General features: G+C 40.5%; 1 protein-coding gene across 3 annotated transcripts in view; it reads left to right on the top strand.

The window, feature by feature from the left end:
- The window catches only part of MYO1D (myosin ID), a 344,440-nt gene that overhangs the window by 83,369 nt on the left and 243,033 nt on the right, over positions 1–18,038 (top strand). For all 3 annotated transcript variants that reach the window (XM_029211074.1, XM_029211073.1, XM_029211075.1), the window contains exons 2-4: positions 10,913–11,121; positions 13,308–13,401; positions 15,793–15,958. In XM_029211074.1, the coding sequence (XP_029066907.1) occupies positions 10,913–11,121; positions 13,308–13,401; positions 15,793–15,958 (469 nt within the window). The remainder of the gene's footprint in view (positions 1–10,912; positions 11,122–13,307; positions 13,402–15,792; positions 15,959–18,038) is intronic.

Here is an 18,038-nt window from a genome sequence, read left to right as displayed (position 1 = left end):
TTGATGTATCTCTATGGCCAGATCACACCATGGACTACCAGTGCTCTCTTTACTACTAGAAATAGAGTCATTAGTGGCTGTAAATCTAATCATATTAGAGAGCCAATTCCAGAACCCCCAGAACCAGTTCAGAAAACTCATCCTGCAACAGGAACTGTCCTGCACTGTTGGTGGGAATGTAAATTGATACAACCACTGTGGAGAACAGTATGGAGGTTCCTTAAAAAACTAAAAAGAGAACTACCATACGACCCAGCCATCCCACTACTGGGCATATAGCCTGAGAAAACCATAATTCAAAAAGAGTCATGTACCAAAATGTTCATTGCAGCTCTATTTACAATAGCCAGGAGATGGAAGTAACCTAAGTGTCCATTGACAGACGAATGGATAAAGAAGATGTGGCACATATATACAATGCAATATTACTCAGCCATAAAAAGGAATGAAACTGAGTTATTTGTAGTGAGGTGAATGGACCTAGAGTCTGTCATACAGAGTGAACTAAGTCAGAAAGAGAAAAACAGATACTGTACGCTAACACATATATATGGAATCTAAAAAAGCAGTACTGCTGAACCTAGTGGCAGGGCAGGAATAAAGACGCAGACGCCTCAGAGAATGGACTTGAGGACACGGGGAGGGGGAAGGGTAAGCTGGGATGAAGTGAGAGAGTGGCATTGACATATATACACTACCAAATGTAAAGTAGATAGCTAGTGGGAAGCAGCCTCATAGCACAAGGAGATCAGCTCGGTGCTTTGTGACCACCTAGAGGGGTGGGATAGGGAGGGTAGCAGGGAGACGCAAGAGGGAGGGGATGTGAGGATATACGTATACATATAGCTGATTCACTTTGTTATACAGCAGAAAGTAACACAACATTGTAAAGCAATTATACTCCAAGAAAGATGTGTGGGGGGGAACTCATCCTTAAAATCCTGTTCCTCTGGAACCACTCCTTTTTTTTTTTTTTTAATTAATTAATTTATTTATTTCTGGGTAAGTTGGGTCCTTGTTGCTGCATGCAGACTTTCTCTAGTTGCGGTGAGCAGGGGCTGCTCTTTGTTGCGGTGTGCGGGCTTCTTATTGTCGTGGCTTCTCTTGTTAAGGAGCACAGGCTCTAGGCGCGTGGGCTTCAGTACTTGTGGCACATGGGCTCAGTAGCTGTGGCTCACGGGCTTAGTTGCTCTGCAGCATGTGGGATCTTCCAGGACCAGGGATCGAACCTGTGTCCCCTGCATTGGCAGGCGGATTCTTAACCACTGAGCCACCAGGGAAGCCCTGGAACCACTCTTGGTACCAAAATCTGTGTTGGTTTAGGTTACCCAGAGAAACAGAACCAACAGGATAAGAGTGTGTGTGTGTGTGTGTGTGTGTGTGTGTGTGTGTGTGTAACCAGTTTTTGGCTTGTGTAATTTTGGACACTGTGAAGCCCAAGACCTGCAGTCGGCAAGCAGGAGACCCAAGACAGCCGATGGTGTAAATTCTAATCTGACTGTGAACTAAGGCAGGAGACCTATGACCCAGCCAGCTCAAAGACAGCCAGGCAGAAAGGATGCCTTCTTACCCATTTATTCTAATCAGACCTTCGATGGTTGGATGAGGCTCGCACATTGGGGAGGGCACTCTGCTTTGCTCGGTCTGCTGATTCTAATGTAATCTCAACTAAAATGACCCTCACAGACACACCCAGAATAATGTCTGACCAAACGTCTGGGCACCCTGTGGCCCAGTCAACTTGCCATATCAGATTAACCACCACGAGCACATGCGTTCGTTTGTTTCAATATTGGTGATGTTAATTTTGATCAGTTGGTTTAAGTGGTTATAAGGTTTCTCCACTAAAAGTTACTATCTTTCCCTTTTGTAATGAATAAGTGATTTGTGGGGAGATCCTTTGAGTCTGTGTAAATACCCTCTTCCTAGTCACATCTTCAACTCCTCATTTAGCATACGTGGACCGTTTTCTAACTCACATCATTCCTTCTGTATTTCTTAAGTGGCATTCCACTCTAAAGAAGGGCTTTTCCTTCTCTTACTTATTTGCTTTTTACATCGGTGTGGACTCATAGACTCTTATTTTATCCAAAGGATTATAATGTTCCTAACATTACTTATTTTAATGCTCATGTGGTCCTAGATTTGGCCAGGAGCCCATTCAAGCTCGCTGCTCTGGCCTTTTGACACGTCCCCATTGTTCCTTGAGTACTTCCCTACTTTCTGGCTCAACGTGCTATTCCAGTTTCATCTTCTATTTTCCCTGTCCAAGCTCTGGAGTCAGCTTTTCCTCCAAGGAGCCCTGGGTCCTTTTAGTTAAGAAGGACGGTATTTATAAGCCAACATCTGGGTGCCATTGCTTCTAAGCTCTCTCAGCAGACGGAGCTAGGAAATGTATGTGTACATACATCATCCCCCCTTTTATCTCCCATAATCCATAAATTTATACTGAAATCTCCAATTCTAAGTCAACCCCATGTATTTTGTAACTTCCTTCTCTTAACAGTGAAAAAAAAACCTGTCTTGGTTGGAGTAGGTACCGTTCAATCATATTTTCCTGGAATAAAAATTGCTATTTATATGTAGATTATGTGAAGTTTCCCACATGAAGGGAAAGATTATTTTACGCTGGGTCATGGGGATATGGCCCATTTTTAACTAGATGACATCTTGCTATATTTAATACTCCCCCCACCCCAGTTTTTGAAAGTCACAAGGAAATAAGAGAAGTGAAACAAAGTATATAAATAGGAAAAAATGGTAATGATGGCAGGTGATTTAAAGTTTTGCACACCTGATAGCCTGGATTTTCTCTGTAAGTAGAATGTAAAACCATTTTCTGAGGGAGTAGAGGTGGGCTAAAGGAATTTATTCATTCATTCCTTTATTTTTTCATTCATCAAATATTTAACCACCCCCTATAAGTTCCAGGAGCATGTTGCATGCTGAAGATAAAACAATGATCAAGATAGATATGATCTGTACTCCCCTGGAGACAGACAATAAACAAGAAACTGCTTGTGGTAAATACTGTAAAGGAAACAAGTAGGTGTGAGATGATGGGGGTGGGGTGCAGTTTCGGCGGGAAAGAATTTGTTTTATTCTCAGCCAGAGCACACAGTGACCAGTAGTTGGCATGAGATGAGCCAGTATCTCAATATCAGATTGGCCTGACATTGAGGTTTTCCACGGAAGAGATTTAAGGATAGGAGTGAGTAGTTAGATTTATATTTTCAGGTCATGCCTCCTGCTGTATGGAGATTGAAAGGGGTCAGACCAATTAAGACGATACCTGTGATGGGGAAGATACCTGCGACTCCATATTCTTGATAACATTGTGCACTATAAAACTCTTGGTCTGGGCTTCCCTGGTGGCGCAGTGGTTGAGAGTCCGCCTGCCAGTGCAGGGGACACGGGTTCGAGCCCTGGTCTGGGAGGATCCCACATGCCGTGGAGCAATTAGGCCCTTGAGCCACAACTGCTGAGTCTGCGCGTCTGGAGCCTGTGCTCCGCAACAAGAGAGGCCGCGACAGTGAGAGGCCCGCGCACCGCGACAGTGAGCGGCCCCCGCTCGCTGCAACTAGAGAAAGACCTCGCACAGAAACGAAGACCCAGCACAGCCAAGAATAAATAAGTAAATTAATTAATTTAAAAAAAACCAACTCTTGATCTATAGGTGAGAAATTGTATCATATTGTTGGTTGGTTTTGCATTTCCTTAAATGTAAGTGAAATTTTCCTCTTCTTGGAAGGATACCAGTCATACTGGATTAGGGCCCGTCTAATGACCTCATCTTGATCACATCTGAAAAACCCTATTTCCAAATAAGGTCACCCTCCCAGGTACCAGGCATTAGGACTTCAACATACCTTTTTGGGGGAACACAGTTCAAGCCACCACACTAATAGTCTGCATTTTGTTCTTCCAGGTGGCTAGCTCATTTTCTAGCACTATTTATTGACATTTATTATTGGTATCAATGCTGTTTTGAGATGTCACCACTGCCATATACTGAAGTCTTCAGGAATACCAATTATGTCACCTCCGTTGTCTCCCACTTCTAGAATTCCTTCTTTCTATTTGAATTTCGTTTTTTCCATTTCATTTTGCTTACATTTCTTTACCCCTTCTTCTTGGCCCTGGCTATTTTCAGCAGTGCCCATTCCCCTTTTCTTTGTCTTTTAACGTGACCTTCATTTCTTTGGGGTTTTTTTCTTTGAGCTCTTTCAGTTTATCTCCTTTAAAAAAAATGGGTTTAAATATGCTTTTGCTCTTTTTTAACAATGTTTTCTTTGATCTCTTGGTTTATAGGGCTATATTTTCTTTACATTCTTTGCTTTCATGCAGAAGTATTTTTTCATAATTTTTCTCCTTTATGGCACACTTTTTTTTTTGTGGGTTTTTTTTTTTTTTTTTTTTTTTTTTGCGGTATGTGGGCCTCTCACTGTTGTGGCATCTCCTGTCGCGGAGCACAGGCTCCGGACGCTCAGGCTCAGTGGCCATTACTCACGGGCCCAGCCGCTCCGCGGCATGTGGGATCTTCCCGGACCGGGACACGAAGCCGTCCGTGTCCCCTGCATGGGCAGGCGGACTCTCAACCACTGCGCCACCAGGGAAGCCCTCGTGGGTATTCTTGATCTGCTTTTTGTCCGCCCAATTCTTTGCCTACTTTTTTCCTTTAACATCTTATCATGGGCGCCATTCTGTTTCTCTTTTGATTACTGCCATCTTTGAATAGGTGTGTTTCATTCTGGGTTGGTTAGTTGCTGAAAGATAGTGTGTAGAAGGACCAGTAGATCGCTGAGCTTGGGATCTGTTATTTCTAGACTCCTTCTCGCCAACACTCTGCCCTGAAATGGCAAGAAGTTTGCTTGACTAGCAAGCAGGTCCCTTACGTACGCCGTGAGACTCCTGGGAGGTGAGTTAGCATTACCTCTTCTCATTTATGAAGATCACCTGCCGTAGAGCAGTTGTATCTACTTGTTCATTTTCTCCTCTCTATTCTGACAGTCTGCTTTTTTGCAAAAACATATTGAATAATTTCTACTCACTGCTTCACGTAGCTCCACCTTGCAGCTATTCAAAAGTGTCAAACGGGACCCATTTTGTTCCGCAGACACCTGCATCCTGAGACCCTGCCGTTCTTGTCAAAAGACAGTTGCCTTGGCCACTTAGGGACTGCAGCCACTTCTGGAGGACTTGCCTGGGCTTTGCAGAGGCACACGCTCACTCTTAGCAGCCTTCTTCCATGAGGGCTCGTTTTCCAACACTTCACACCCTTTCTTCACAGATTGTGTTTCCGAGTTGTAGCTAGTTTTCTGTTTCCTCATAGGTAAAGTTTTATTTTCTGGTTTTATTTTGTCTTGTTGATTATCAGAGGGTAGAGTAGGACTCAGATATCATTACTCCAGCCTCCTTAAATGAGCATCCCTTAGGTGGTGCATGAAGTTGATAGTGGACCCAACCCTAGAGAATTTGAGTGTTTAGAGATCTTTAGGAAAGAGCAGCCAGCAGAGGAGACTGAGGAGGAAAACCCAGAGAATGTGGCCGCACAGAAGCCAAGAAAGAATGTGGGGAGGAAATGGGAGTCAGTGTCAGATGCCGCTGGGACACCGGTAAGATGAGGAGTCAGCCAGTGGATTTAGCAGATTCATTGGAAACTTACTTTGGGAGGTTTGATCAAGGTTTATTGAAGTGCTGGACAGGAACCCAGATTGGAGTTGGCTGAGGAGATAACGGAAGACAAAAAAAAAAAAAGAAAGAAAAAGACAAATGGCGTGTGTAGGTGAACATTCCTGAGAAATGTGAACATTCGAAGCAATTTAAGATTGCCTTTGCGTTGAAAAGGGAAAGAAAACGGGCCAAATCGTGTGGCTAAGCATCACCTATTTGAAACGTGTGTTCTCATGAAATAAATAGTATTTATTCATGAATAAAAACATTATTAAGTACATAGTAGACTATTCACAGAGAATTTTCCTCCTGGCGATAGAGTTCATATAGTTTAAGAAGTTGATCAAGGGTAACGCTGAATTCTGTTAGTGGGTGAACTTAGAATCCTCGGGAGTACATTTTGGAATCTCATCATCCAAGATAAATTTCTTTTGCTCTTCCACCCGACTCAAAAGGTAAATATAGTTTTGTCTCGTGTTCAGCAGGTGTTCAAATTCTGCCCACTCTCCCTTTGAAACAACTCAGATTTCTCTTTCTCTCATTTCTACGGTTGTTCCTTTCATTGAGGCCCAGCCTTATTGATCTCTTTAGCTAGAAAAGTCTTCACATTTTTTCTTGTTTCCAGTCACATCCAATTTAGACTTTCTCAGTCTGGTTTTCAAAGCCTATCGTGTCAGAAAATAACCTAAGTGTCTATCAGGAGATGAATGGATAAAGAAGATGTGGTACATATATACAGTGGAATACTATTCAGCCATTTAAAAAAAGAAAGAAATCGTGCCATTTTTGAAATGAGGGCATTATGCTGAGTGAAATAAGTCAGAGAGCAAAACAAATACCGTACTATCTCACTCATATGTGGAATCTTAAAAAAAACCAACAAAACCCCAAGCTCATAGTTACAGAGAACAGATTAGTGATCGCCAGAGGTGGGAGTTGGGGCGGGGGGGGGATGGGAAATGGGTGAAGGGAGTCAAAAGGTACAAACTTCCAGTCATAAATAAGTCATGGGGATGTAATGTACAGCATGGTGACTAGAGTTAATAACGCCGTGTTGCCTATTTGAAAGTTGCTAAGGGAGTAGACCTTAAAAATCCTCATCACAAGGAAATATCTGTAACTCTGTATAGTGACAGATGTTAACTAGACTTATTGTGGTGACCATTTCACAGTATATACAAATATTGAACCGTTATGCTGTACACCTGAAACAAATATAATGTTGCATGTCAATTATACCTCAATTTAAAAAAAAATCCTGTCATATCAAATCTGACTCCCTCCTACTTTTCCAACTGTTCCCTGACATTCCCTAGTACAAGTTTTCTGCTCTGGTTAGGCCAGCCTCCTTCCCGTACTTCTAACCTTGCCACATGGTTCTGCCTTCATGCTTAAGTTCATGTTCGCAATTAGCACTTCATTATCTTTAGGATTGTTTTGTGTGGGTTGCCCCACCCCCAGTGTCATACTTCTCTGTAGGGTTGTACACATAGTCTGTCCATGTCTGATCTGAGGGAGCTGCATACATCTTGACTTATAGGTAATCTTTTATAGAAGCACATGTGCAAATTAACGAGGCTATGTTTTGTAAAAAATAAATGTTTCAGGGACTTCCCTGGTGGCGCAGTGGTCAAGACTCCGCACTCCCAACGCAGGGGGCCCTGGTTCGATCCCTGGTCAGGGAACTAGATCCCACACGCCTGCCGCAGCTAAGAGTTCACCTGCCACAATTAAGGAGCCCGCCTGCCGCAGCTAAGACCAGAAGCAACCAAATAAATAAATAATTAATTTAAAAATAATAATAATAGATGTTTCAGAATTAATATACAAAAGACTGTTGTTCTCCAGAGGCATAACCTTGGTATTTTCTCCACCGCTACTCACTAATTCAAAAACTTTTTAGAACCTCTTTGTTTCATTCAGAAGCCAGTGAAAATATCCAGCGCGTTCAATACATATTTTTAATAAACTCCTTAAAGAAATTGTTTTAAAAATCAATTGCTGTTAACCTATTTTCACTATGTGGGAGGTTTCAAAGGGGAAAAACAAAAATCTGAACAGAGCGAAGACTATAGTAGCCCTAGTGCTGTGGATGGGTACCAAGAATGGCTTCCTCGAGGAGCTGAGTTTCAGGCTTTTGAAGAAGGTGCGGGAATCTGCCAAGCAGAGGGGGGAAGAAGAGGCAGGTGGAGAAGGGCATTCTAGGCAGAATGGACCCCGTGGGCAAACCATGCAGGCATGGTGGCCTTGGGAACTGTAACTAGCTCCTTAATGTGAGAGCAAGAGTGACCTGGGCTGGAGGGGTGGGAGTCGTGTTGATGTGTGGAAGTGTGTGGGGAGTTAGGAGGGTCCAGTGGAGAGAAATGTGGAGGCCAGAGCACAGAAGACTTGTGTGCCTTACTGTAGTTTGTATGTTACCCTTCAGGGTTCCATATCACAAGGCATTTTTTGTGATCTTTGCCACCATGGTACCTGCTTTTAGTATCTCACCTATCACACTATGTCATTAGTATTTATAATACTTCCCTGCTCTTTTTTCCTTTTTTAATCCCCAGGGTCACACCCAGTGCCTGACACAAAGTAGTTATTGAATAATGAAAACCTGAAATATTTCAACTATGCAGAATGAATGATAAAAGTTTGTCATAAAAGGTTTGCACACAGAGGTCCTAGAAATGCCTTCCTTGGTCCCTTGTAAGAAGTGGTATCACGCATTTGTCATCTAGGATAATTACTGCCATTCCTCCTAGAGGCAAACCAGAGAGGTGAGGATTACCTAAGTGCTTGCTTACTTCATACCCTGAGGCGCTCCAAAGCAAACGGAAATCTTGGGTTGGTGTTAAGGTGTATGCTGACACCATCTAGTGGTGATTTTGAGACCTAACCGAATTGAAAGTTTCGTCTTTAACAACCAAACTTCTGCTGAAACATTGTATTTAATATCATATTTTGTTAAGCCTTTGCCACTGTCTTCAAGTTCATAGCTACTCAGTGGATGGTTTTATCTGTTGTGTTTTACAAAGATGCTCAGAAGTTTTGATAAACAAAACATTCTATTTGAAATAAAATGGAATTTCAGAGAAAGTACATGATTGGACGGACCTGGAATCTTAGAACGACATTCTAATCTCATATGTTATTTGCTGTCTCTTAGTCACAGAGTTCCAGACTCATGAGGCAATTTTTTTTTTTTCTAACATCCTTCTCCTTCTCTTTACTTTTCTGTTTGGACAGTGTTTTTTTTAAACTAAAGAATTTTGTCCTTTCAATTCTTATCTTTGAAGATGGCTGTAGAGCATGTCCTTCAAATTTTCAGGTTAAGCCAGAAAGGCTTAGCTTCTTATTATTTTTGTGGGTCTTTGAACATGAGTTATGTAGACATTTTGCTTATGACTCATGTTGATTGACAGCTGAGGCAGGGAATCAAATTAGGATCACTGCATTAATTCCTCGTGTGTAGGGATTGCCGTGATTTTCATAGCAATGTTAATAAAATAAAAGCATTCATTAAAAATCTCCTTCATGCAGAACATAATTGGATGCATAAGATTAATTGCTTTTTTTTTTTTTTTTTTAAGTACTAAATGCCAGAGGGAGGGAAGGGTATAATTATCTCCATTTTACAGGTGAAGGAGGCTGAAACTCATGGAGGTTAAAGCAGCTTTCATAGGCTCGCTGCTCTTAAGTTTGCAGTGTGAACCTTTGGACTCAGGTGTCAGGGATTCCAGGGTTGGTGCATTTAGCTACCATGTAAACTTTCTGTCCAACAGCGGGGAGGATGCAAAGGAAAACCACAGGAGAAAAATGCACAGAAAACCTTAAAGTGGCCAATAACTCTTATTTAAACATACACTAACTACTTGATAAAAATCTTGGTCTTTATTTATTGTTGACATTATCAGCATGTCTGTTTCCACTCCTAATTATAGCCGACAGCCTTCATTCCAGTGTAAAGGGTGTTTAAGGGTATCACCCTTTGGTCTCAAATGCTTTAGTTATTTCTCTGCTGCTGTGACTCTACAACAGGAGTGCTCAGAGACCCGGCCGCTGTCCATGGACCAGCATTCTCCCGTCCTGGTGTTCCCTTCTCCCAGCTCTTGGAAGCGAGCTCTCTCTGCCTGTGCCTCTCGGCAGGTGGAGAGTGTAGTGGCAGCCACTTGTGTAGAAACGTCCATTTGGGTGTTGGCCTCACTCTGGTTCATATGTGTTTATATGTGTGAGTTAATGTGTCGATGGTAAATATATATGGGTTTTCTAAATTTTATATTGAATTTTTTCTTTGCAAATATAGACATGTGATTTTGCGCAATTGGAGTCATATCATGTATGCTGGGGTTTTTTTTTCTTAGTTCCTCTGGCTTTCCTTCTCATCGCCCTAAGACATAATATGCAGCCTTCCATGCTTATGTAATCATTTACAAAATATATGTACAATTTATATACATATCATATACATATACAGGGTGGATTTTTAGCTTCTTAAATGTGCGAGTGGTGGGATCATGTTATACTTAAAATACACGTACCTTTCAACCAGCTATCCCAGTCCTGGGAATCCGTTTCACAGAAATAAAGGCACTGATTTGTAAGATTATGTGCCAAGAGTACTTTCTACAATATTGTTCATAATAGCAGGAAGGATGGGGGGATGATTGAATAAATAAGGGTATAGCTGCACTGTGGAATTTTAGGCAGTCATTTTTTTAAAAAGTGAATTCGATTTATGCCAGAAATGTCTCCTCTACCATTCTCTCTGGTATGGATTTTGCTGTGTTTATTTTATTCCTTTACTGACATTTTAGTGGGATTTCAAGAGGGAGAAGAAATAAACGTATTTGGACAATTTTCTTTACAACTGAAAATCTGACTAAATGGATTTCAAGACCTGCTCCGGCTTCTGTTATCTTTTCCTCCTAGAGCTCTAAGGTTGTCTTCAACTCTTTTTATTTCTTACCCTTCTGAATTTTGGAAATTAGGAAATCCCCAGCCTCCAAAGTATTAAATTCTTTCTTCTCTCTTGGCTTCTAACCCCTGCTGGTCTTTTCTACCAGTAGCATCCAAAGGAACCCAGCCTCAAGCATTATCTCTAAAAGTAAACTCAGAACTGTCACTTCAGAAATAGTCCCTGGGATGTTTGGATTTTCTTGGAAATTTTCTTGGAAATGAGAGACTCATAGGAAAGAAATAGCATCTCTGTATAACCACATCTCCATCTTCCTTTTCTTTGGCTTCTGTGCAGATTTGAAAAAGGGCGCATCTACACATTCATTGGGGAAGTCGTGGTCTCTGTGAATCCCTACAAGTTGTTGAACATCTATGGGAGAGACACAATCGAGCAGTACAAAGGGCGTGAACTGTACGAGAGACCTCCGCATCTTTTTGCCATTGCCGATGCTGCTTACAAGGCTATGAAGAGGCGATCAAAGGACACTTGCATTGTGATATCAGGTATTTAAGGAGTTCCCTGTTCTTCCAAGGTCAATATGTATTTAACTTACTTGGTACTCAAGGGTCCGAACAATTGATTAGGTCTTTTCTGAAGTTAAAAGCTTAAGTAATTTTATAGGAGAAAAAAAAAAAAAATGTAATGCCAGATTATTTCTATCATTTCTGAGCATCTGCTAATCTTGGTTCATTTACACATTACATATTATGTTTGGATGGACTTCTGGTCAATTTTGTAGACTGAGGTGACATGGGAAATTCATCCTCCCATCTCAAACACGGAAAACTACTGGATAAGAATCTAACAGAAATTATTTTAAATAATCACAGAATGAAACCAGGAAAATGGAAATCCTGAGGTACCAAAAAGGAAGAATGAACTCCAAGTCAGACTGGTGGACGGGAGCTAGTGACCAGGGACATACAGAGGCCTGGGGGCTGGAAACAGGCTCTCAGAGCTGGGGGCCAGAGCTTTAAAGGCTGCAGAGAGGGCATCAGGTGACAGACCCTGGGTGCCCAAGCACAGGAGCCGAGCCCTCTCTGTAAAGCTGAGCTCTTCAAGGAATCTTGTGTAGTGGGTTGGGAACAAGAAAATATCTGCCCGCTGACCCAGGATACCCTCTCCCAAGCTGTGGGACTTTTTTTTCGTGCTAATAATACCTCATATTCGCATGAGTGGCTTTATACTTTTACAAGGCTTTGGTGATCTTTATTCCATTTTGGTTATCAGTGCAGCTCTCTGATTGGTAAGTAGGACAGTTGTGTTTCTACTTCACAGATGAGGATATTAAGGGTCAGAGAAGTGAGGCAACTTAGTGTGGGAGTTGAAGAATTATATCCTAAGGCTACATTTTATTAAAACAATTTTTTTTTTTTTTTTGTGGTACGCGGGCCTCTCCCGTTGCGGAGCACAAGCTCCGGACGCACAAGCTCAGCGGCCATGGCTCACGGGCCCAGCCGCTCCGCGGCATGTGGGATCTTCCCAGACCGGGGCACGAACCCTTGTCCCCCGCATCGGCAGGTGGACTCTCAACCACTGCGCCACCAGGGAAGCCCTAAAACAAATTTTGAAGGCAGTATTATTGCCTGATTGTAAAAGGTGGCGGGGTGGAGCGGGAGGCAATTTTATAAGTGTATAAAGTGAAAGCACAGAGTCCCTTTCCCTTGAATACCTTGTTCCCCCCCCCCAAATTCTAGCAGTAACGCCTGTGAACAATAAAGCATTTATCCTTTTAAACATTTTCTCAATGTGTGCAAATACGTATAGTCACACATGCATATGTAATTATAAATATAGAATTATGTTATAACTGCTATTACATAACTTGTTTTTCCATTTAACGATGTCTAGTGGACATCTTTTCATTAGAGTACCTATAGAAGTAGTGCATTCTCTAACAGTTGTGTAGCATGCCATTGAATAGTTGAATCATAATTTATTTACCCAATCCTCTACTGATGGGCATATTATTTTCAGATTTTAGCTATAACACATAGTGTAGTCTGCAGAAATAGTCTGAAAACCTTTGAAGATTATCATTGGATTATATTAGTATTTTTAGTATTTCTAGAGTATAAAATTCTACAAGTGGAGCTTTGGGTCACAAGGGATAAACATTTAAAAATCTGGGTTGATAATTCTAAACTTATCCCCCTTCCCCTCCCTATGTCAGTTGTCATGCTTTTTCTGTGACACCATATGTCTAGAGCTTGCTGCTTTTTTTTTTTTTTTCACTAAAATTGCTCTAATTTTCTGAAAAAATTATTTCATCCCCATTAAGATTTTTTAAAACTCTGCCATAGAAAACAAAGTTATATGAATTTTGCCATGGCCACTGTTTGTCACTTTCTTGTTTCTTTTCCACTGGACTTCAGAGTCACCAAGTACTAAGGCTATAAGGAATTAGTTTACCACGTTTTATCCCTCGATATTTTTACTAAGTAAATCTTGAACTGTAATCTGTTATTTTGCTTCTACAATGGTTTGAATTTTTTCAAATGTTCAGATCTGTTAGAACCAATCGCATATCAACAGGATGAAATAACTCAACCTCCCCCCCAAAAAAACAAACAATGAAACATAAGGGATTTCAAATGAATAACTAATGTCAAAACTTGAAATTATTCTATTAAAAATTATTCCTCTTGGTTTAAGTTGTAATCTTAAGGCTTGCACAATTTTTCCCCAGGGGAAAGTGGAGCTGGTAAAACGGAAGCCAGTAAGTACATCATGCAGTACATTGCGGCCATCACCAACCCCAGTCAGAGAGCGGAGATTGAAAGGTAAGGGCAGTCTAACAGTGGGAGGAAGTTCTCACTGGAGCTTCATTTTCTATACAGACTTGACTAGGTTAGGCCTAAACTCTGATATGCATGGAGTGTTTATTAATGGTTAAATTACTTTGATTCCCTTCCTGCATACTGTCCCTGTACTTTCATTTATATCCCTCGATTTCTATATTTGTTTTTAATAGAAAGATACTGCTAAGGTGATTCTGGTCTATCACCGCAGCCTTCAGTGTCACGTGTGCTCAGCAAAGATGTTATACTTTACTGGTAGTTGTATTGTTCAAGCTCTCACAGGTTTCTTGCTCTTTCTACTATACCAGCATCTTTTGTAAACTGTGTTCTACACTCCCTAGAGTGAAAGGGGGACTCTGGGAGGCAGATCCACGCTGTTCCATCATTGCTAGAAGCAGAACCTTGGTATTAGAAGCTCTGAATAGGGTTCATTTCCTGAACGGGTTTCAGGCCACATCATGCTCTGCTCACAGCAAGATGAGTGATAAAGCAGGTACGCACTGTCCGGGGCCCAGTGTTCAGCAGAGTGTCTGGTACGTGGTGTTTACATAGTAAATATGTAAGGAATGAAGGGATGGTTTTTTTTAAAAAATAAGAAAGTAGGAAGTGTGGCTATAAAGCAACATGACTTGACTTTCTTATGTGGTGTGGACTTTTTGAAGAGGAAAAAATAAGAGCTTTCCAAAGTTGCTACTTTGAGGCTCAGTATTTATTTACAGAAGAGTCACATTCCGTATAGACATCTCAATCTTCAGTTTTATGAATAGAGAGAAAGGAAGCTGGGTTGGTCTGAAAGCAGAGAATTTGGACTAGACTACCCTGCATGGGTAGAATTGGGCTAGATTGCCAGGTCAAAAGGGGTATTTTTCTTAATAGTGATATATCCCCAATTCTCATTCTGACTTTGCAACCTAATAGGACAAGAACAAGGATATAAGTAAGTTTTTAAAATTTCCTTTGGAGCTGAGGAGAGTAACTGGCTGAGAACTAAATTAATTTTATTTCTAAACCCAGTTGGTACAGTGGAGTAAGGCATATTTACATTTACTAGTTTTTTTATTATCTTTTTTTTTTTTTTGGCTGCGTTGGGTCTTTGTTGCTGCGCTCAGGCTTTCTCTAGTTGTGGCGAGCGGGGGCTACTCTTCGTTGTGGTGCGCAGGCTTCTCATAACAGTGGCTTCTCTGTTGCAGAGCACGGGCTCTAGGTGCGCGGGCTTCAGTAGTTGTGGTGCATGGGCTTAATTTCTCCACGGCATGTGGGATCTTCCCGGACCCGGGCTCGAACCCGTGTCCCCTGCATTGGCAGGCAGATTCTTAACCACTGTGCTGCCAGGGAAGCCCCATTTACTAGTTTTTTAAGAGCATATCTTACCACGGTTTTATAGACACTTTCCTTTATTTACCATAAGCAAGCAGTTTCCCTTGCCCCAATTATAATTATACTTTCATTCATGAGGAGATAAATTTGTAGGGTCACTTACAGTGGTAGTGGAAGGACCAGGCGATCTGGTACATCAGGTTATTTCGGCGATATGCCCATATAAGAGGAATTTTGTCAGTGAAATAGAAACAAAGACATAAAGCCTAGAATGAAGTTAAAATACATCCACTGGGAGAGACTGCTCTACAAAGAGTTAGCATTCATCGAATAAAGAATGACTTAAATACCTGGTACCAAAGAGAGATTCCATACAGCTTCAAACGAAATGATGAGCAGTTTCTAAACTAATCAAGACCACATTTATGATGTATTAACCAAATGCAGTAAATTTCACTAGGCTTTATAAGCAAGAACTTTAAAAAATGGAATCATTTTCTGTATCACCCGTTCTTTTCAGACACCTCTTTTTAGGATTTTTCTTTATGTAAATAAAATATGTTCGTTTTAAAAGAAAAACTAAAATTTACAGCATGATGTAAAACATGAAAGTTCCCTGAAATTGCACCCTACCTACCTCATCAACCTAGGTAACCATAGTGAAGTGTGCTGTACCCTCCAGATTTGTAAGCATTTACTAACACGTGTGTGTGTGCGCACACACACATGCCCCCACACACGTGCACACACACACACACACACACACACACACACAAATCCTGCAATACATATTATTTTGCAACTTTATCTCTCATTCATTAATGTATTCTGCACATCTTTCTATGTCACTACATATTATACTGGGAAACAAATTTATTTTTATCCCTATTGGTGGACATTTAGGTTGTTTGTAATATACATATTTTTTGATGTTACAAACAATGTTACAGTCAGCACCTTTGTACACAAATTTGCATGTCTTTTCATGAAATTTAGTTTCTTTAAAGCCCCGGCCTTTAAAACTTTTACAGTGACTTTCATTTATCTGTGTTAAAGAGTGAAGAATATGTTGCTTAAGTCCAACTGTGTCTTGGAAGCTTTCGGAAATGCCAAAACCAACCGCAATGACAACTCAAGCAGGTTTGGAAAATACATGGATATCAACTTTGATTTCAAGGGGGACCCTATTGGTGGACATATCAATAACTACTTACTGGAGAAGGTAAAAAGTGCTTAATTTCTGAGGGTAATGTTTGCAAATGCTGATTTTTTTTTTTTTTTTGGCCTAGAGTTGTGTTTTCAAATTGAGTTATAATTAACCTACAGTATTAGTTTCAGGTGTACCATGTAGTGATTCAGTATTTTTATACATTCTAAAATGATCACCACGGTGAGACCAGTTACCATCCATCACCATACAAAGTTTACAGTATTATTGACTATATTCCCTGTGTACATTACCTCCCCGTGACTTATTTATTTTGTAACTGGTAGTTTGTACTTCTTAATCCCCTTCACCTATTTCATCCATCCGCCGCAACCCTCTGGCAACCATCAGGTTGTTCTCTGTATCTATGAGTCTGTTAATGCTGAATTTTTTTTTTAAAACCTGATTATATTAGTAGAATTTCTTTCATTGCCTCAAAGTAGCTTTTAATGCTGTTCTCTGTCCCTTCCTGCTCCTCAGTTAGCTTTCTATGGCAAAATAATCTCTTTTTGTGTTCTCTTATTAGCACTTACAGTATCAAGCTGGGAAAAGTTATAGACTTTGTAGGTAAAGGTTTAGGTGGGGGGGGGTGGGGTGAGGGGTGCCAACTTTTGGGTAAGGTTTAACAAAAACCTATCTAGGACTAATCACTTCTACTCCTTCTACACATCCTCCCATGTTTTTATTTTAATTGGCAATCTCGTTTTCTTCTAGTTTCTCTTTGTTCACTGCTTTATAGTAACATAGATGTACTTTGTGATCTTACAGCCTAATTATGAAGCATGCTGCATTTGGTGTGTGAAAACTTAGAGTGTGTTTTTATCTGCCCATGTGAATGATAGGCCCAATTTGTAGACGATTCCAGTTAAAACGCCTCTTGGGACTGCCAGAGAGGTTGTGTCCTAACTAATCTTGAGTAGATTCGCCTGGTTATTACAGTTGAGATTGAACTTTACTAGGTTAAGTCTCCACCTTGAATTGTACTCAGATTTGAACTGACATGCCTTCTCAGTTAAGTGTTTTCCATCTCAGGCACACCATAGCAATCTTTATGGTAGCAGAATGCAGTATAAATCTTATTTTTGTTTGTTAAACTGAAGTCAGACTGTTAAGGAAATCTTGTTTTATCAGAGTCAGTTGAAAAATGACAGGAAGTGCCAGTTATTATCAGTCTTTTTTCCAGAATGTTTCATGGCTTCACTTTATGTACATGCTCAATCAAAAGAATCCCCTTGAATGAACATACATTTTGAGTCCTCTCTTAAGAGCAGTCTTTCTGAAGCCATCTAAAGCAGAGGTCTCTGTATATGGATTTTGTTCAGCTCACTTTATTACAGGATATAAGGCATTGCTCTTTGAAATGCCAGCAGACCCTCAGGAAGGGAATGTTGAGAAGATTCCTCCCTAAACATTCCTTCCTATTCTCCCCACTTGCAATCCCCCCACCCAAAAAATTTCCTCTTTAGGCTCTAGGTTTAAAAAATCAAAATAACTTCATTTTCAGAAAGTTTAAGGAACTCTGTTTTTAAAAGAGTGAAAAGAATTGTCAAAAAATTGCACAGAAAACCCCATAGAGGAGATCTAGTTTTAGGTTGGTCCCATCCGTGCGGTCTTTAGGACATTTCAGTGCAATGTTGATACAGGATTCCCTGGGAAAGTGGCTCTCATTTTCTTTTAGGAGTACATTCTCAGATTAATGATTTTTTTAAAAATTTATTTTACTGAAGTATAGTTGATTTTTACAATGTGTTAATTTCTGCCATACAGCACAGTGATTCAGTTATATATGTATATTCTTTTTCATATCCTTTTCCGTTATGGTTTATCACAGGATATTGAATATGGTTCCCTGTGCTATACAGTAGGCCCTTGTTGTTTATTCATTCTATATTATATATTCTATAATAGTTTGCATCTGCTAATTCCAAACTCCCAATCCATCCCCCCGATCCCCTCTCCCCTTTGGAGATCACAAGTCTGTTCTCTTTGTATGTGAGCCTGTTTCTGTTTTGTAAGTAAGTTCATTTGTATTATTTTTTAGATTCCACATATAAGTGATATCATATGGTATTTGTCTCTCTCTTTCTGACTTGCT

This window comes from Monodon monoceros, unplaced genomic scaffold, assembly GCF_005190385.1.
Source record: "Monodon monoceros isolate NGI ecotype Baffin Bay Population unplaced genomic scaffold, NGI_Narwhal_1 Super_Scaffold_9, whole genome shotgun sequence".
In the NCBI taxonomy this organism is placed as follows: Eukaryota; Metazoa; Chordata; class Mammalia; order Artiodactyla; family Monodontidae; genus Monodon; species Monodon monoceros.
This window is presented reverse-complemented; position numbering and strand designations above follow the sequence as displayed.